The sequence below is a fragment of the Myxocyprinus asiaticus genome, chromosome 8, assembly GCF_019703515.2.
Source record: "Myxocyprinus asiaticus isolate MX2 ecotype Aquarium Trade chromosome 8, UBuf_Myxa_2, whole genome shotgun sequence".
Lineage (NCBI taxonomy): Eukaryota > Metazoa > Chordata > Actinopteri > Cypriniformes > Catostomidae > Myxocyprinus > Myxocyprinus asiaticus.
The window spans coordinates 50,289,864-50,306,824 of NC_059351.1; the positions used below are offsets into that span (position 1 = coordinate 50,289,864).

The 16,961-nt window shown below is 37.3% G+C and overlaps 1 protein-coding gene across 2 annotated transcripts in view; it reads right to left on the reverse strand.

Annotated features, from left to right (window-relative positions):
- Positions 1-16,828, reverse strand: part of LOC127444554 (ubiquitin carboxyl-terminal hydrolase 34-like) — a 75,212-nt gene extending 58,384 nt beyond the window's left edge. For both annotated transcript variants that reach the window (XM_051703975.1, XM_051703974.1), the window contains exons 1-4: positions 16,515-16,828; positions 5,098-5,185; positions 4,470-4,941; positions 874-924 (exon numbers count right to left, since the gene is read on the reverse strand). In XM_051703975.1, coding sequence (XP_051559935.1) covers positions 874-924; positions 4,470-4,941; positions 5,098-5,185; positions 16,515-16,557 — 654 coding nt within the window. In that variant the 5' untranslated portion in view covers positions 16,558-16,828. The remainder of the gene's footprint in view (positions 1-873; positions 925-4,469; positions 4,942-5,097; positions 5,186-16,514) is intronic.
- Positions 16,829-16,961: the final 133 nt, after the last annotated feature.

The window sequence follows — 16,961 nt, forward strand, 5'->3', positions numbered from 1 at the left end:
TGTGCTTTTTGGAGCTTCAAAGTTTTGGTCACCATTCACTTGCACTGAATGGATCTACAGAGCTGAGACATTCTCCTAAAAATCTTTATTTGTGTTCAGCAGAAGTCAGTCATACACATCTGGGATGGCATGAGGGTGAGTAAATGATGAGAATTTTCATTTTTGGGTGAACTATCCCTTTAAGTTTTAGTATTTAAGTTGTAGTATGACTGATTTCAGATTTACCTGCCACTAAATGTCACAAAAAAATAAAACAAACTCTAGATGGTTGCTTTAGATACTGGTCACATGGTCTCTGAGTGGGCCGTTCTTTTCCAGAATAAACTGCAGAGTGGACCAGACTTTATTCTTATAGTCAAAAGTAAGTCTCACAGAGTCTTATGTACGGCTCCTGTTTCCTTTACATTAAAACAGGAGCACAACTGTCTGTTTCCGTGGCATGTTTGAATAAAGTGAAAACAGACTGGTGGATCAGGGCGATGACAGATGTTCTTCTAAATTAACAGCTGACATGAATTTCATCCAGATACAGCTTCAGTCCGAAAGACATGTTTGCTGATATCGTGCTCATACGAGCTCCATGGATCTACAGAGGCCTGCTTTATATTAAGTTTTTGAATGAGAAGTCACTGCCAATGCCATAGTTGCATTTAATAACTAAAATCCTTAATGATTCATGAGAGCAGATGAATTGTAATAGCCAATATTCAAACAAAGAACAACTCGTAATTTGAGACATTGGACCACACCTAGTTCTAGTCAGAGTCAGTTAGTACTGAACTGAAAGGCAGTGGCCCCAAAAAGTTTATTTCTGAACTTTGTGATTCAGGCCAATGTCATGAGCGTGTCTGCTTATGTGAGCGAGAGACTTACATTCATATCACAGAAAGAGCCGAGGATATTGCTCTCTTGTGCCGAGATATCCTGGGGGAAAAAAAATAGGGATATTAAAATAAAATTAAAAAAAAGAGAGAAAGAGAATGACCAAATTAAAATAAAATAAAAAACATACAAGTGAGCGACTACAAACAATCCAAAACTGTTCAAAGAAAAAAGCTCCTCCACTCTATTAAGGTTTTGTCAAGTTATTTAACACAGTTTGTCCAAATGTTCAGGAATAATGGAGCCCTAACTGGAAGAGTGTATCAAGTAACTCTTTGTGCATGTGTTATATCTGTAGTGTGATTGTGTTGTGCGGGTTGTGTGTATATATTATCTCTATGGAGCTCAAAAGCAGAGTTCTGAAAGTAACAAAGCCAATCAAACGCAAATAGCGCAATTCATTTTTTGTGATAATACATGTCTACAAACCATTGAAAACAATGTTATTTCATTTTGAATTGCCAATTCCTATTGAAGTACTACACTACCCACAATCCTGAAGCGAGATCCACCAATCAGAACCAGGGTGGGTGACATACCAGTTAAATCAATGTATTCGACAAAATGTGTCAGCTGGTGGAAATTTTTGAGTTTTGTTTCTCTTGCGGTAATGCAAAACCCCGCCGTACGGTAGGGAATTCACATTCCAGTAAAGGTTGCGCAACAAGTAAAAAGTGCCTTTTTCTTCACTGTCTTGGATAAACATGCACACAGTGCTGTAGATAAAGTAACTAATACAAATTGTAAAAAAAATAATTAAAAATAATAATTGTAACACTTTAAAATAAGGTTCTATTAGTTAGCGTTAGTTAATGCATTAGATATAATAAACAATATATTTATATTTTTTACAGCATACATTTTTACAACAATATGTTTACAGCATTTGTTCACCTTTGTTGATGTTAGTTTACAAAAATACAATTATTTATTATTAGCTCATAGTGTATTAACTAATCTTAACATATACAAACTTTTGAATTTAAAAATGTCTTAGTATATGTAGAAATAAACATGGAAAAAATATATACACTGGCGGCCAAAAGTGCAGCAATGACAGCTTTGCAGATCATTGGCATCCTAGCTGTCAGTTTGTGCAGATACTCAGGTGACATTTCACCCCACACTTCCTGTAGCACTTGCCATAGATGTGGCTGTCTTGTCGGGCACTTCTCACGCACCTTACAGTCTAGCTGATCCCACAAAAGCTCAATGGGGTTAAGATCCATAACACTCTTTTCCAGTTATCTGTTGTCCAATGTCTGTGTTTCTTTGCCCACTCTAACCTTTTCTTTTTGTTTTTCTGTTTCAAAAGTGGCTTTTTCTTTGCAATTCTTCCCATAAGGCCTGCACCCCTGAGTCTTCTCTTTACTGTTGTACATGAAACTGGTGTTGAGCGGGTAGAATTCAATGAAGCTGTCAGCTGAGGACATGTGAGGCGTCTATTTCTCAAACTAGAGACTCTGATGTACTTATCCTCTTGTTTAGTTGTACATCTGGTCTTCCACATCTCTTTCTGTCCTTGTTAGAACCAGTTGTCCTTTGTCTTTGAAGACTGTAGTGTACACCTTTGTATGAAATCTTCAGTTTTTTGGGCAATTTCAAGCATTGTATAGCCTTCATTCCTCAAAACAATGATTGACTGATGAGTTTCTAGAGAAAGCTGTTTCTTTTTTGCCATTTCTGACCTAATATTGACCTTACATACTGTGGCAACTCAAAAACAAACACAAAGACAAAGGCTGTGTCTCGTTTGGAAGACTGTGTCCTCCGGAGGTCGCATTTGTCGGCCGCATACGTCAGCGAGGCTGTCTCGTTTCAGAAAAGCGAGCCTTCGAATGTGACCTTCTTTCACGGGAATTCAGAGGATGCATGAGGTGAATCCTTCGTGGGCACTCACAACCCACAATTCTTTGCTTCAACAGAAATGTCTAAAAAATTAAATGACGCCAATTTGCCCGTAAATATGATGTTCAAACGCAAGGAATGTTAATTCCCAAGTTGAAGTACCTCAGTAGATGGGTGCAGAGTATATGTATAATTATATTAATATATAATTAAAATAACGTATTAGACTAAAAGTACACCTGTAAAACCTATTTTGTTTTCTCTTTACATCATAACTCTCCTAAATTTTACATCATACATTCCCTTCTAAAGGGACTTTGTTCCCTTCTCACTCAAAGTGCTCCCGCTTGTTAAAGAGTGGCGTGCTGTCATAGCAACCATGATACAATCTGTTTCCGTTTGTCCTACGAAGTCCGTCTCGTTTAAACGAGACTTGTTTAAAGGAGGATGCTCAGTATACTGCAGCCTTCAAAGGACACGTCCTACCTAGCATGCAGCCTTCCAAACGAGACACAACCTTTGTTAAGCTTCATTTAACGAACCAAATAGCTTTCAACTGTGTTTGATATAATGGCAAGTGATTTTCTAGTATCAAATGATCAATTTAGCATGATTACTCAAGGATAAGGTGTTGGAGTGATGGCTGCTGTCTAGATTTGATCAAAAATGACTTTTTTCAAATAGTGATGGTGCTGTTTTTTACATCAGTAATGTCCTGACTATACTTTGTGATCAGTTGAATGCCACTTTGGTGAATTAAAGAACCAATTTCCTTCCGAAACAGCAAAATCTGAACATTATTCCAAACTTATGGCCGCCACTGTATAAAATGTAAAAGTAATGTTCATTATAGGTTCATGTTAACTAATGTTGTCAACTAATGTTAACAAATTGTACCTTATTGTAAAGTGTTACCATAATAATTTATTTATTGATAAAGGGGTTTCACTGCAGTGAACATGACAGGTCAACATACTTTGGACATCATTTTAAAACGAACTTTTTTATTTATTTATTTTTTAATCATTTATAAATGCATATATTGTGATATATATATATGTATATTGTTAACGACCAAAACATTTAGAAGAATATTGCAATCTACATGTCTGCTTATATAATCCACCTCTATGTATGTAAAAGAAATTAGAGCAACACTTAAAATTAAATAAGGCTGTATTTGTTAACATTAGTAAATGCAACCAACAATGAATAATATATTTTTACAGCATTTATAAATCTTGGTTAATGTTAAATTTACACAAATACAATTGTTCATTGTACGCTTCAAGTTCATAACATTAACTAATGATAATATATACAACTTCTGATTTTAACAATGTATTAGTATATGTTAAAATGAACATTAATAATAGCAGAAAAAGTATTGTTCATTGTAAGTTTGTTCACAAATATTAACTAATTCAAACTTTTTGTAGTGCCGTCAAAATTTCATTAAAAATTCCAGAATTCTTTTGTAATGTTCAACACGAAATGCCTCTCACAACCCATTTAACTTCTGCAATATGACATATTTCTGACTGAAACAGGATACTCAACAAGATAGGGTGGGACTTTATTTTATCCATCAGGAATTGATTGGACGGTGAAAATTAGGCATTACAAAACAATGAAATTTTGATTGGACAAGCACGTTTGAAGGTGTTATAAAATTACTATACACCCACACCTGTGAGCACACACTATTAATGCACTGTGTGTTTTGTTTTTTATATTACCTCTATCGTGGGATGTGTGTTGTGTTTGTAGGCCGTATATAGGGGGAACTGGATCTGGAAGATCTTGGCAGCACATAGCAGCAGTTTCTCCTGGTCTTCTGTGCTCCAGGATGCAAATGGGTCCAGGCTACTGTCAGTCATGCTCTCGTCCGCCATGGGCTCACCGAGTCTGGGCTGAGGGTCCGGTTTGACCCCCTGGTTTTGGTTCTGCTGCTCATCTCCTTCCTCCATTCCACCATCCTCTTCAGCTGAGTCCCTTTCCACATTCAAAGGCTCATCCTCATTGGGTGAAGGCTGGGGCTGGGAGGACCCCCACTCTGACCCCGCCTCCTCAGTCCTGCTGTTGCTAATGCCATTGCGTAGACTGTCCCTAAGGTTGGTCACTTGGGCAATCACCAGGTTAATGAGGGCATAGACCAGCTGGCTGAACACCTCGAGGTGTTTGTATTCTTTAAAACAACACAGACACTGCCTGCAGATGAACACAAAGAAAATCAAGGTCTGCTGTCCCGTCACGTTTACATGCCAGTGTATGAAATAATGTGTGAAAAACTGCCATAATGAAAGAGAAAACAACACAACATGCTGCAGAATGGAGTGCAGAACGAATGAATGAATAAAAACTGACCTCTGTGTCCATGTGCTAATATATGTGAAGACTCTTAAGGCGTGCTCCTTCTTCAGCTGTAGGCCATCTGAGCTGTCTGCTTCTGAGACTGAGAGAGAGAGAGACCCACACACACATTTAATGAACCTGGTACAGGTCCAGGGTCAGGGTGAGTTCAGATACATTTCGCACTTTAAACGTTTGCATTCAGTCAGCCGAAAACAATAATTCATCCTTTAAAATTTACAATTAAAACACAGAGAACAGAAACAATAAAATATCCAGTAATTTAATCTGACTTACTTTCTCTCTCTCTCTCTCCAACACACACACACACACCACACACACACACACACACACACACACACACACAGTCTTTTCACTCATTCTGTCTTACACCGTCAATCAGTGATTTGTTTTACATTTCATTAGGAACTGGTACAGAGTTTTGTTTGATGTTCAGTTTTCAGAGCTTGCGACTAGATTTACTTTCTCATGTCAAATGCACTAAAGAGGATTTTCAATAAAAAAGGCATTCTTTAATCAGAATTATGTGTTTTCAGTAATGAAATTCAGTTGGTCTTATTAAAATGAAGATTTTTAGTATTATAAGTATTATTTGCAAACTGTACATTTGGGTGTCCAGCTATACAACTCACGTTGCACAAATGCCTGTTTTCCCCATTCTATATGTATCACTTGATATAAAAACTAAAAAACTAAAACTAACAAATAACTAAAACTAACAAATAACTAAATTGGAGTGAAAATGTAAAACAAAATAGAAATAAAAACTAAATTAAAAATGTAAAACTATTATAACCTTGGTTGGATTTTAAGAATCAATTTCCAATTGCAATTAATCTGAAAATCTTTATTTTTACCTAACCCTAGACATTTTGTGAAAGTAAATAATGACAGAATTTTCATTTTTGGGGGAGCGTTTCCTTTAAAGTAGCACATCTCTCCTCCACAAACCGCATGATTTGTCGTATCACTTATGGCTGAAACACAATTGTTGTGCAACATGTTAATACAGAATGTTCTGTCTTTCCCACGCACAAATACATCTTAATCCGTAACAGTCTGGACAACACTATGCCTGGAACTGGGAATCATTAGATCCTCTGAACCCAAAATTTCAAAAATGTAAGCTCCAAATAAGCATCAAGCATAATAAGTTACATATGATCAAGAAAAAGTGAACTCATTTGCAGTATTAAGTAAGTACAGGTCAACCAAAAGTGGATTTTGCTGATAACGATCATAACTAAGGTGGTGAAGTCAGATAACTGATTAATCGTTTGATAGTTTTAAAAATCAATTTAAAAACAAAAAGTCTTTCCTTACTGTGACAGGTACAGATTAGGGATACACCGATACCACTTTTTCTCTTCCGATCCGATTCCGATATCTGAAATCTCAGTATCGGCCGATACCGATCCCAAGCCGATAACAGTGTTGTTTTTCTGCATAATATCTTTACATTATTGAGTGGAACTAATTATGGGTACTCTTTAATATGTAAAGAAACAAACCTCTAACTACACATTATTTCAATATAAATGTATAGCTTATTAAGAAAAACTTTGTTAACTAGTTTACTGGATAATGTAGCAAAAAATTAACAGTAATTCCAGTCTACAAGTCTTCAGTAGAAAAGAAACCAGTGTTTTATTTTTGCCTTTTTTTTTCTTTTCTTTTTTTTTTTAAATAGACTTTAAAAGATTCAGATCTCTTTTTTTGTTCAATTTAGTTGTAAGACATCAGTCCACTTTTCATTCACACAGTTATTTATTGGAACTCATTCAACTTAAATATTGTTATAAACTGTAAACAAATACTAATGATGACAATAATAATAATAGATTGTTATTAATATTATTATTATTGACTTTTAATTTTAAATACAACAGTAATATATTTAAATCGTGCACTTTTTAAACCCTCACGCTTTTCTAAACTCTCCAGGAAGTCCTGTATGAGTCTGTTTGTAGGCACGTTCACAGTAGTTGAATTCGCTTCTTATTCAAATTCTGGTATAATGCACCACCGGTGTCGTTCTAAATGCATATTATAAATGAACCGTACTACTGAACATCTACATCTGATATGCTGTTCTTGAGTAGCGCCCAAATATTGTGCACCGCTGTGAAGGCTAAAAATAGCCGCGAGTGCATCACCAGCCTGTGCGTGAGTTTGTTTCAACATTCACTAACGCGCTGGCGCTGCGCATACTACATATTTACTTATTAAATACAGCCTTTTGTGATTCACAGAGCTATCACACGTCTTCAAGTGGCTTTGAATAAAATGCACAAGTCATATGAACTGCTTTAATGGTGTTTTTATGGTTCTTTTATGTCATTTTTGGAGCTTGACAGTAACGAACATGACTAATACACAGTATCGGATTTGGATCGGGCTCATCAGACCGATACCCGATCAGTCTAAAAGCTTCAGTATCGGAGCTGATACCAATCCATGCTATGTATTGTTCAACCAAAATCCCATTAATAACCGGGAAAAATTACGATTTGGTGCACAATGCGGGACTTTTAACTATAAACAAGCCTGAAACACACAAGGGACTCTTATTTTTAAATGACAGAAACTTATCTCAGTTACAATTACAAAATATGCATTGAAGTATAAAAACATCAATTATGAAAGATTTAAATACAGCAAATCACAACATGACTGTTTTTATTTCACCTCTAGAGGCCGCTTTTATACGGTAGAATCAAACCGTTCTTACCGTCGAGTCCTCCAGATTTGGCCACAGAACAAGGAGGAATAAAACAAAATAAAATCTATTGGCAACTATCAGCACAGATGAGGCTAATCGGTAAACCTGATACGTTGGTTTACTTCTACTATTGAGTGATTGTGTACCGTGTTTGTGTGTTGAGTTTAGGTGCACCCTCTCACCTAACCACACACACATACATACACACATGTATGCACAATAGAGCGCAGTAAAAGTTTTCCATGGTAATGAGGGAGTTAAAGGACTTGGTAATGTACCTTAGGGTTGTACAGTTCAGTCAAGCAGCTGGCTAGCCTTGACCTACATGAGATTTTTCTCTCTTCACTCCCTCACGTTCTGTAAAACAGCTTTCCTGTCTATTTTCCATCATTCCCATGCAGCTCAAATGGTAACAATCCAGGGCATTGTGTTCAGGCCTGACTGAGAAACAGAATGATTGTGATAATAATCTGTTTTCAAAGCCGTTCTTCTCAAAACTCACAACCGCAAAAGCTTCCTAAAACCCTCAAACCCTTATGCTACAAAAAAGTTAGTAAAACTCCTCACACAGTCTAACCGAATAGCATTATTGGGTTCTTTTTAAAGGGATAGTTCAAGAGTTATATGGAATACTTTTGTGGCGCTTTAATGGGGTGATTCTCATGAAACCCGTCAACAAAATGTCCTTGTCCTATTTCACTCCAAAATCAATTAAATTTTTTTTGCATTGAGACATTATTTTCAGGACATTTAAGCCCTCAATTCTCATTAACGCAGTACGAAAAAAGATGGCCATTATAATATTCTCATTACCGCAACATGAAAAACAAAAATATATATTATTTAAATTATAAAGCATTTATACATCATCATGGTAGTAGCCTACTTCCTAGGAACTTAAAGGTGTACTCAGTGACTTTTTGCTTGTGTCATCTTGGACTTACAGTGACACCTAGTGGTGTGGATGCAGTATTATTCAAAATCAATAGTTTTCAGTTACAGATGCCATTGTAGAAATTCACTATTCACAATCAGCCAGAATTAATTTAATCCAAGAGTTGAAGTGTCCAAAAACAAGACGGTTACTGAGATTAAGCAAGTAGTATTCATCTGGTCATGTGATTCTAAAATGGCAGCCCCCATGAGGGCGCCCCTGCCCCATGTAAAATAAAACAGCTTTTATAAGGATACGGATATGACTAGAGTCCTCATCTCATGAGTGCTCAAAATTTTAAACATATGTTTCAAAATTACAATTAGTTTCTTTAGGAGTAAAACTTTTTTTATGGAGAAAAAATTACTGAGTGCACCTTTAATTGTAATCAAGTAAAAACAAAACTGTTACAGTAATGGGAATCATCTAGTGCTGCAACAACTAATCGGTAAAATTGATAATGAAAATCATCAACAATGAATTTCATTATCCATAAGGATATGTGCTGCGTGCACAGAGAAGCTCCGTCACTGACATCACTTTACAGTGGTGAAAAAGGTGTTTGCATAATGATGGAAAAATTACGGAGACAAGTTTAAGTGGAAAAAACGATAATTTTGAGTTTTGTGAGAGTACTGAATCATGAATTTAATGTGAATCTAACCAAATCCTTTCACCCTTTATCATTTCTTTAAAAAAAACACACACACACTCACACACACGCGCGGGCCTGGGTAGCTCAGTGGTAAAATACGCTGGCTACCACCCCTGGAGTTCGCTAGTTCGAATACCAGGGTGTGCTGAGTGACTCCAGCCAGGTCTCCTAAGCAACCAAATTGGCCTGGTTGCTAGGGAGGGTAGAGTCACATGAGGTAACCTCCTCGTGGTTGCTATAATGTGGTTCGTTCTCGGTGGGGCGCGTGGTGAGTTGGGCATGGTTGCCGCGGTGGATGGCGTGAAGCCTCCACACGCGCTGTCTCCGTGGCAACGCGCTCAACAAGCCAGGTGATAAGGTGCACGGGTTGACGGTCTCAGACGCGGAGGCAACTGAGATTCATCTTCCGCCACCTGGACAGAGGCGAATCACTACGCGAGCACGAGGACTTAAAAAGCGCACTGGGAATTGGGCATTCCAAATTTGGAGAAAAAGGAGAAAAAGAAGAAAAAGAAAAAAAAAAAACACAAAACATCCACATTTTAATAAAATACTGGAAGTATTTTTAAATCCAATTAATCGATTAATCGAAGAAATAATCGAAGATTAACCGATTATCAGAATAAATCATTAGTTGCAACCCTAGAATCATTGTTGAAAACAATGGGAATAGTAAAAGTAAAACCTCTAAAAATTCCATTACGTTAATGAGAATTGGGGGGTTAAAATGTGCTCAAGTGTCATGAAAATAATGTCACAATGCAAAAACAATTAACTGGTCACTATATGCTTTGAAACATTCTATAAAATTAGCCACATTTTTTTTTGAGTTCCATGGAAGAAAGTCATGACAGTGAGTAAAAGAAGACAATTCTTATTTTTGGATGAACTAACTTTTTTTTAAAGAGGATATAAAGTTTTTTTTTTTTTTTTTTTTACAATGATTTAGGCCTACATCTTTTCTTCTTTTTTGTTTTTTATGACATCTGGCACCAGAACTGGTCCAGTGACTGTCTGGCTGCTATTGTACCTAAACATAAAATTACAGTGTATGCATAAACTACCACTTACAAATACAAAGCATAAAGGTTTTAAAACACACACACAGCATTAAAACTGGAAAAGGTCTGTCCTGAACACACATACAGCAAATCTTTTTCAGGTTAACAACACTGTCAAACACACACAATTAAAAGGAATAGTTACAAAAATGAAAATTCTCTCATCATTTACTCACCCTCATGCCATCCCAGATGTGTATGACTTTCTTTCTTCAGCAGAACACAAACAAAGATTTTTAGAAGAATGTTTCAGCTCTGTAGCTCCATACAACGTAAGTGAATGGTGATCAGACCTTTGTAGCTCCAAAAAGGAAACATAGAAGTAATCCATAAGACTCCAGTGGTTCAATACATATCCTCAGTAGCAATATAACAGGTGTGGGTGAGAAACAGATGAAAAAAAAAAAAAAGTCATTTTTCCTATAAATCTCCACTTTCACTTTTACATCTGAAAATGTCACATGTGGTGCCTGTTTAGTTTTACTTCCACATCTGAAAGTGAATGTTAAAGTGGAGATTTACAGTAAAAAAAGGACTTAAATATTGTTCTGTTTCACACCTATTATATTGCTTCTGAAGTCATTAATTTAACCACTGGAGTTGTTTGGATTACTTTCATGTTTGCTTTATGTGATTTTTGGAGCTACAAATGTCTAATCAACATTTACTTGCATTGTATGGACCTAAAGAGCTGAAACATTCTTCTAAAAATCTTTGTTTGTGTTCTGCTGAAGAAAGAAAGTCATACACATCTGGGATGGTGTGAGGGTGAGTAAATGATGAAAGAATTTTCATTTTTGGGTGAACTAACTTTTTAAAGGGTGGGGTTTGCTGGCTATCTCCATACACACACAAACCACAGCTTTTGTGGGGGTCAAAGGTTAAGCTGCATATGCACATATGGGGCTGCAACTCACTATGGGGGAGCACAGACACGAGACATGCCTGAAGGCCAAACACACACTAACTAATAGGCTTATATTATAAGATTATTCACACAAAATAGGCAGAAATTATCTCGCAAGTACGCGTATGCAAATGCAAGCCCTTGGCCAACGCAATGCTAATGCGCGGTCCGGTTAAACAAGCTTAACATGTGTTTTTGCGTTACTGTAGCAGTTACAAACTCAGTACTCGAGGGGGCGATAGAGTTACATTCAAAAGTATGTGCCATTAAACTGGATGTGTTATTCAGGTAAGTTGCTATAAAATATTGACTTGTATTCACTGACTAGTTCACACTGAATTGTTCTTTAGCATCACCTGCACCGACATTAGGGATGCAACATGTACTTACGTTGTGTTATGAATTGCGGTCTGACACAGTTTGGAACACAACATATCACGAAATTGAGCTCGGGTAGCTAGAAGCGCCAGCGTTCATGTTTGCATAGTGTGTTTCGGTCTCAAGAGTCCAAGCTTGGATTATTTACTTCTTAAACGTAAACCTGGATTTAGGTAAAACAATTAGGCTAATCTAAACAAAAGTAGGCATTTCAATACACCGGAGAACACTAACAAACCACATCACCTCTGTGAATGGGGATTTACAAAATGTTTACAGCCACGAGATGCTAAAAATGACTATGTTTAGGCTATCACCTTGTCAACCATTGCGAAATCAGGAGTGACTCCTGTTTTCTGTTTACACATGGAATACAGGAGTCACTCCAGAACTGGCGATGGTCGACAGTCAGTACGTTTACATGCACTTTAAAAGACTAAAACAACAATTTGTCTTATTAAAATGTCTTATTAAAAAGTGTAGTATCATCCCTAATGGAACACGTAACATTTTTTTTTACTACACGGAAACATTCGCCATTTAACTGCGGACAGAAGTGACATCAAACATGCAATGTGTTGCCGCTAGCTTTAGCCATCCTCACTTTAACACTTGTAACTCAATTCACATACATATTCAGACAAATTGGGGTAGGCCTGTCGCGATTATTAAATAATCATCTGATCGCGGTTATTTAATCTAACCGCAGTTATTTGAAATGATCGCGATTATTGTGCACTTCAAATTCCAATCATATTTTAATGCCCGAATAAGGGCATTTTAAAGGAATATATAAATGCCATGAACGGCACATTTGTGCGTCATTCAACTGAACTCCGAGCGGCACTGAGCCGCACCACGGACATCAACCCAGAGCAGCTCCTGTCCGGAAGAGTGTGTGAAATGCTTCTCAAACGCTCTGATGCGCTCATGACAAACTCCCACGAAAATATAAACGAACAAAGGTAAACGTTGATAGTGAACGCAAAGCACTCTGGTTTCACTTTAATTTAATGATCGAGTCATGGCAAATGTTCCTGTTCAAAGCGGGTTCATTCACACGTTGTTAATGACACAGAGGAGGTGACGCATGCTTTATTTCGGAGTGATGCTGAAATCATATATCAAAGGTTTTGGTTCATGAGAAATAATGGCTCGTGGGTTTCATCAAAGAGCATTAAAACAATTTGTCAAAGTGAAGAAATTAGGACAGAACTATTTTACTATTGCTTAATTTAACATAATATTCTATTATGTAATATAAATACAAAAAAAAAATCTATATTTTTTATTATATTTAAATTATATATATATATATATATATATATTGCCCCCATAGCCTTCAATTTTGTTTTAAATAAGTTCCAAAAACAACAGTGTAAATGTAAAACTGACCAAATCTAAAGTTGACCAAAGAGATAGATTTAAGTATTTAGAAATATTTTATATATGTTTTTAAAAACATATTTTAATGGGGCCTGGGTAGCTCAGTGGTAAAAGACGCTGGCTACCACCCCTGGAGTTTGCTAGCACGCTAGTTCGAATCCCAGGGCGTGCTGAGTGACTCCAAGCAACCAAATTGTCCCAGTTGCTAGGGAGGGTAGAGTCACATGGGGTAACCTCCTTGTGATCGCTATAATGTGGTTCTCGTTCTCAGTGGGGCATGTGGTGAGTTGAGTGTGGTTGCCGTGGTGGTTGCCGTGGTGGATGGCGTGAAGCCTCCACACGCGCTATGTCTCCGTAGCAACGTGCTCAACAAGCCACATGATGAGATGCGCGGGTTGACGGTCTCGGATTCATCCTCCACCACCCAGATTGAGGCGAGTCATTACACGACCACGAGGACTTAAAAGCACATTGGGAATTGGGCATTCCAAATTGGGAGAAAAAGGGGAAAAAATCAAAAAAATAAATAAATATTTTAATGTCATTCATATAGTTTTCAAGTCTTAAAATGAAATCTTATATCCCAATTGAATTCTATGATTAATATATTTGAAGTTAAATATGTAAAAATGAATTCTTAAGATGTATGAAGCACACTTGCACCTTAAGAAATATGACAATTTATATGACCATTAATCGTGAAAGCCCTAAAGGGGCAATTAATCATCATAGCCCTGAAACACACAATTAATCGTCATAGCCCTGAAACAGACAATTAATTTTTAAAAAAATTTTTTTGCTGCATTTTCTGTGTAAACAAACTACTCGCACTACTTGCACTTAAAAATAATGTAGAATAGTGCAGAAGTGTGCGGTTTCGGATGCACCTTTTGATAATGCGTTAGTAGCACAGATCATATTGAAAGATTAGAACTGTAGCTCGATTATAACTGGACATGTAAACACTGAGTGATCTAGTGACATCGATTTTATGGGATTCACTCCCGCATTTAAATGCTATTGCTAGTCCCAACACTTTTCATGTGCATTTGGCTTATGTCAACAAACACAAAATTCCCAATACATTCAACAGAATGCATTTTCTTTTATTTCTTTGCATAGGGATTATAATACTTCTGAAGGATCTGAACACAAATCCACAGGTTTATTTACAAAACAATCGCACGGAAATTAATGGATTCATCCTGGTTGTTTGAGTCAAATCATGACACCCATCTTAATATTCAGTTATTGTTGTTTTTTTTGGAGATACTGAATAAAATAGTATTCGATGTCCATCCAATTAACCAATGAGATACAAGCAAGACAGTCTGCACAGTAATGAAAGCCCATCATCAAAAGACAAAGGATTTCTGGACATGGTACCATGGCAATGCCATGTTTTTTGGACATGGTAATTCTATGCTATCCTTTGAATCACTTTGGAGCACCATGCAAACAGCATGGTATATACACTGGCAGCCAAAAGTTTGGAATAATGTACAGCTTTTACTGTTTCTGAAGGAAACTGGTTCTTTTATTCACCAAAGTGGCATTCAACTGATCAAAATGTATATTTAGGACATTAACAGTGTGAAAAATTACTATTACAATTTGAAAAAAAATTTCAGAACTTCTTAAACTACTTCAAAGATTTCTCATCAAAAAATCCTCCATGTGCAGCAATGACAGCTTTGCAGATCCTTGTTATTCTAGCTGTCAGTTTGTGCAGATACTCAGGTGACATTTCACCCCACACTTCCTGTAGCACTTGTCATAGATGTGACTGTCTTGTCGGGCACTTCTCACACACCTTACAGTCTAGCTGATCCCACAAAAGCTCAATGGGGTTAAGATCCAGAACACTCTTTTCCAATTATCTGTTGTCCAATGTCTGTATTTCTTTGCCCACTCTAACCTTTTCTTTTTGTTTTTCTGTTTCAAAAGTGGCTTTTTCTTCGCAATTCTTCCCATAAGGCCTGCACCCCTGAGACTTCTCTTTACTGTTGTACATGAAACTGGTGTTGAGCGGGTAGAATTCAATGAAGCTGTCAGCTGAGGACATGTGAGGCGTCTATTTCTCAAACTAGAGACTCTGATGTACTTATCCTCTTGTTTCGTTGTAAATCTGGTCTTCCACATCTCTTTCTGTCCTTGTTAGATCCAGTTGTCCTTTGTCTTTGAAGACTGTAGTGTACACCTTTGTATGAAATCTTCAGTTTTTTGGCAATTTCAAGCATTGTATAGCCTTCATTCCTCAAAACAATGATTGACTGACGAGTTTTTAGAGAAAGCTGTTTCTTTATTGCCATTTTTGACCTGATATTGACCTTAAGACATGCCAGTCTATTGCATACTGTGGCAACTCAAAAACAACACAAAGACAACGTTAAGCTTCATTTAATGAACCAAATAGCTTTCAACTGTGTTTGATATAATGGCAAGTGATTTTCTAGTATCAAATGAGCAATTTATCATGATTACTCAAGGATAAGGTGTTGGAGTGATGTCTGCTGGAAATGGGGTCTGTCTAGATTTGATGAAAAATTACTTTTTTCAAATAGTGATGGTGCTGTTTTTTACATCAGTAATATCCGGACTATACTTTGTGATCAGTTGAATGCCACTTTGGTGATTAAAGTACCAAATTCCTTCCGAAACAGCAAAATCTGTACATTATTCCAAACTTTTGGCCGCCAGTGTAATTATGCCAATCATTCAGTACAATGGTATATACAAGTACCGCATGCCAATTTATCATCACTGAGCCAAACAAGATTTCACTCAATCCACAACTATAGCATCAGTCACCCCGTTGACATGCCAAAACATCACCATTTAAGCAAAGAAATCCAATCAAGCCACATCAGATCACACACAACAAAGCCCAAACAACACACAAATACTGGCTCATTTCTGCCCTGCATCCCACATCAGGCCAAAGACCCTTAAAAGCTCCAATCATGCCTGTCTGATCACTTTAAATGCACCATAACACCAACGAATCAGTCGATTCAATATCAATAAACTTCGATAAGGATCGTGCTGTGTGTGTTCATAAGTTGATCGGAGTATTCTGAAGGATGACAATGTCAAAAACACTTTCAGCTCAGGCTAATGCTAAAGCTAATGTCAGTTCAACTTCTCGCCAGCCTCCAAACACACGAAAACAAACTGCTGTTGAAACCTTAAAATTCAACCATATCTGACATATTCGTATAAGGTTATTGCATATCAGATTAAACATGTAAATCTGCGCTGCTGTGAGGCATTGAGCCGCATGCTCGGACACTCATGCTAACAACTTCAGCTGCAAACAACTCGAAAAACACAACAAACTAAACAAACAACAAATACCGATGACTTACTCTCATTGAGCACCTCCAGAAGCTCGGCGCAGTTTTCACACATGGTTCATAAAGGCGGAAAGTGTGATTAGACCATTGGACAAACAAAATGTAGCCTGTTTTTCTCTCTGTCTCTTTTAAGGGGGTGTTTAAGGCCCGACGAAATGCTTGATAGAGGTTCGTTTTTATTAGACAACACAACCAGGGAGGTTTGTACTCATGCAAGCGGAATTATTAGCCGAAATGTCGAGGGTGCAGACTGTAAATGTGAGGCACTAAATGAACAGAGAGTCAGTCTCCGAGCAGAGCGTTGCTGTGTAGACTTGCACATACGGTAGCCATGATGAACAGGGACGGCAGTTCCACTTCGGTTGTTTCCGTCGGGTGCCCTCGGATATATTCGGGTTCCTCCGGAAATTTTCGCGGTCGCTCGGGTGCAGACTGGCAACGTTCTGTGAGACACCGGCT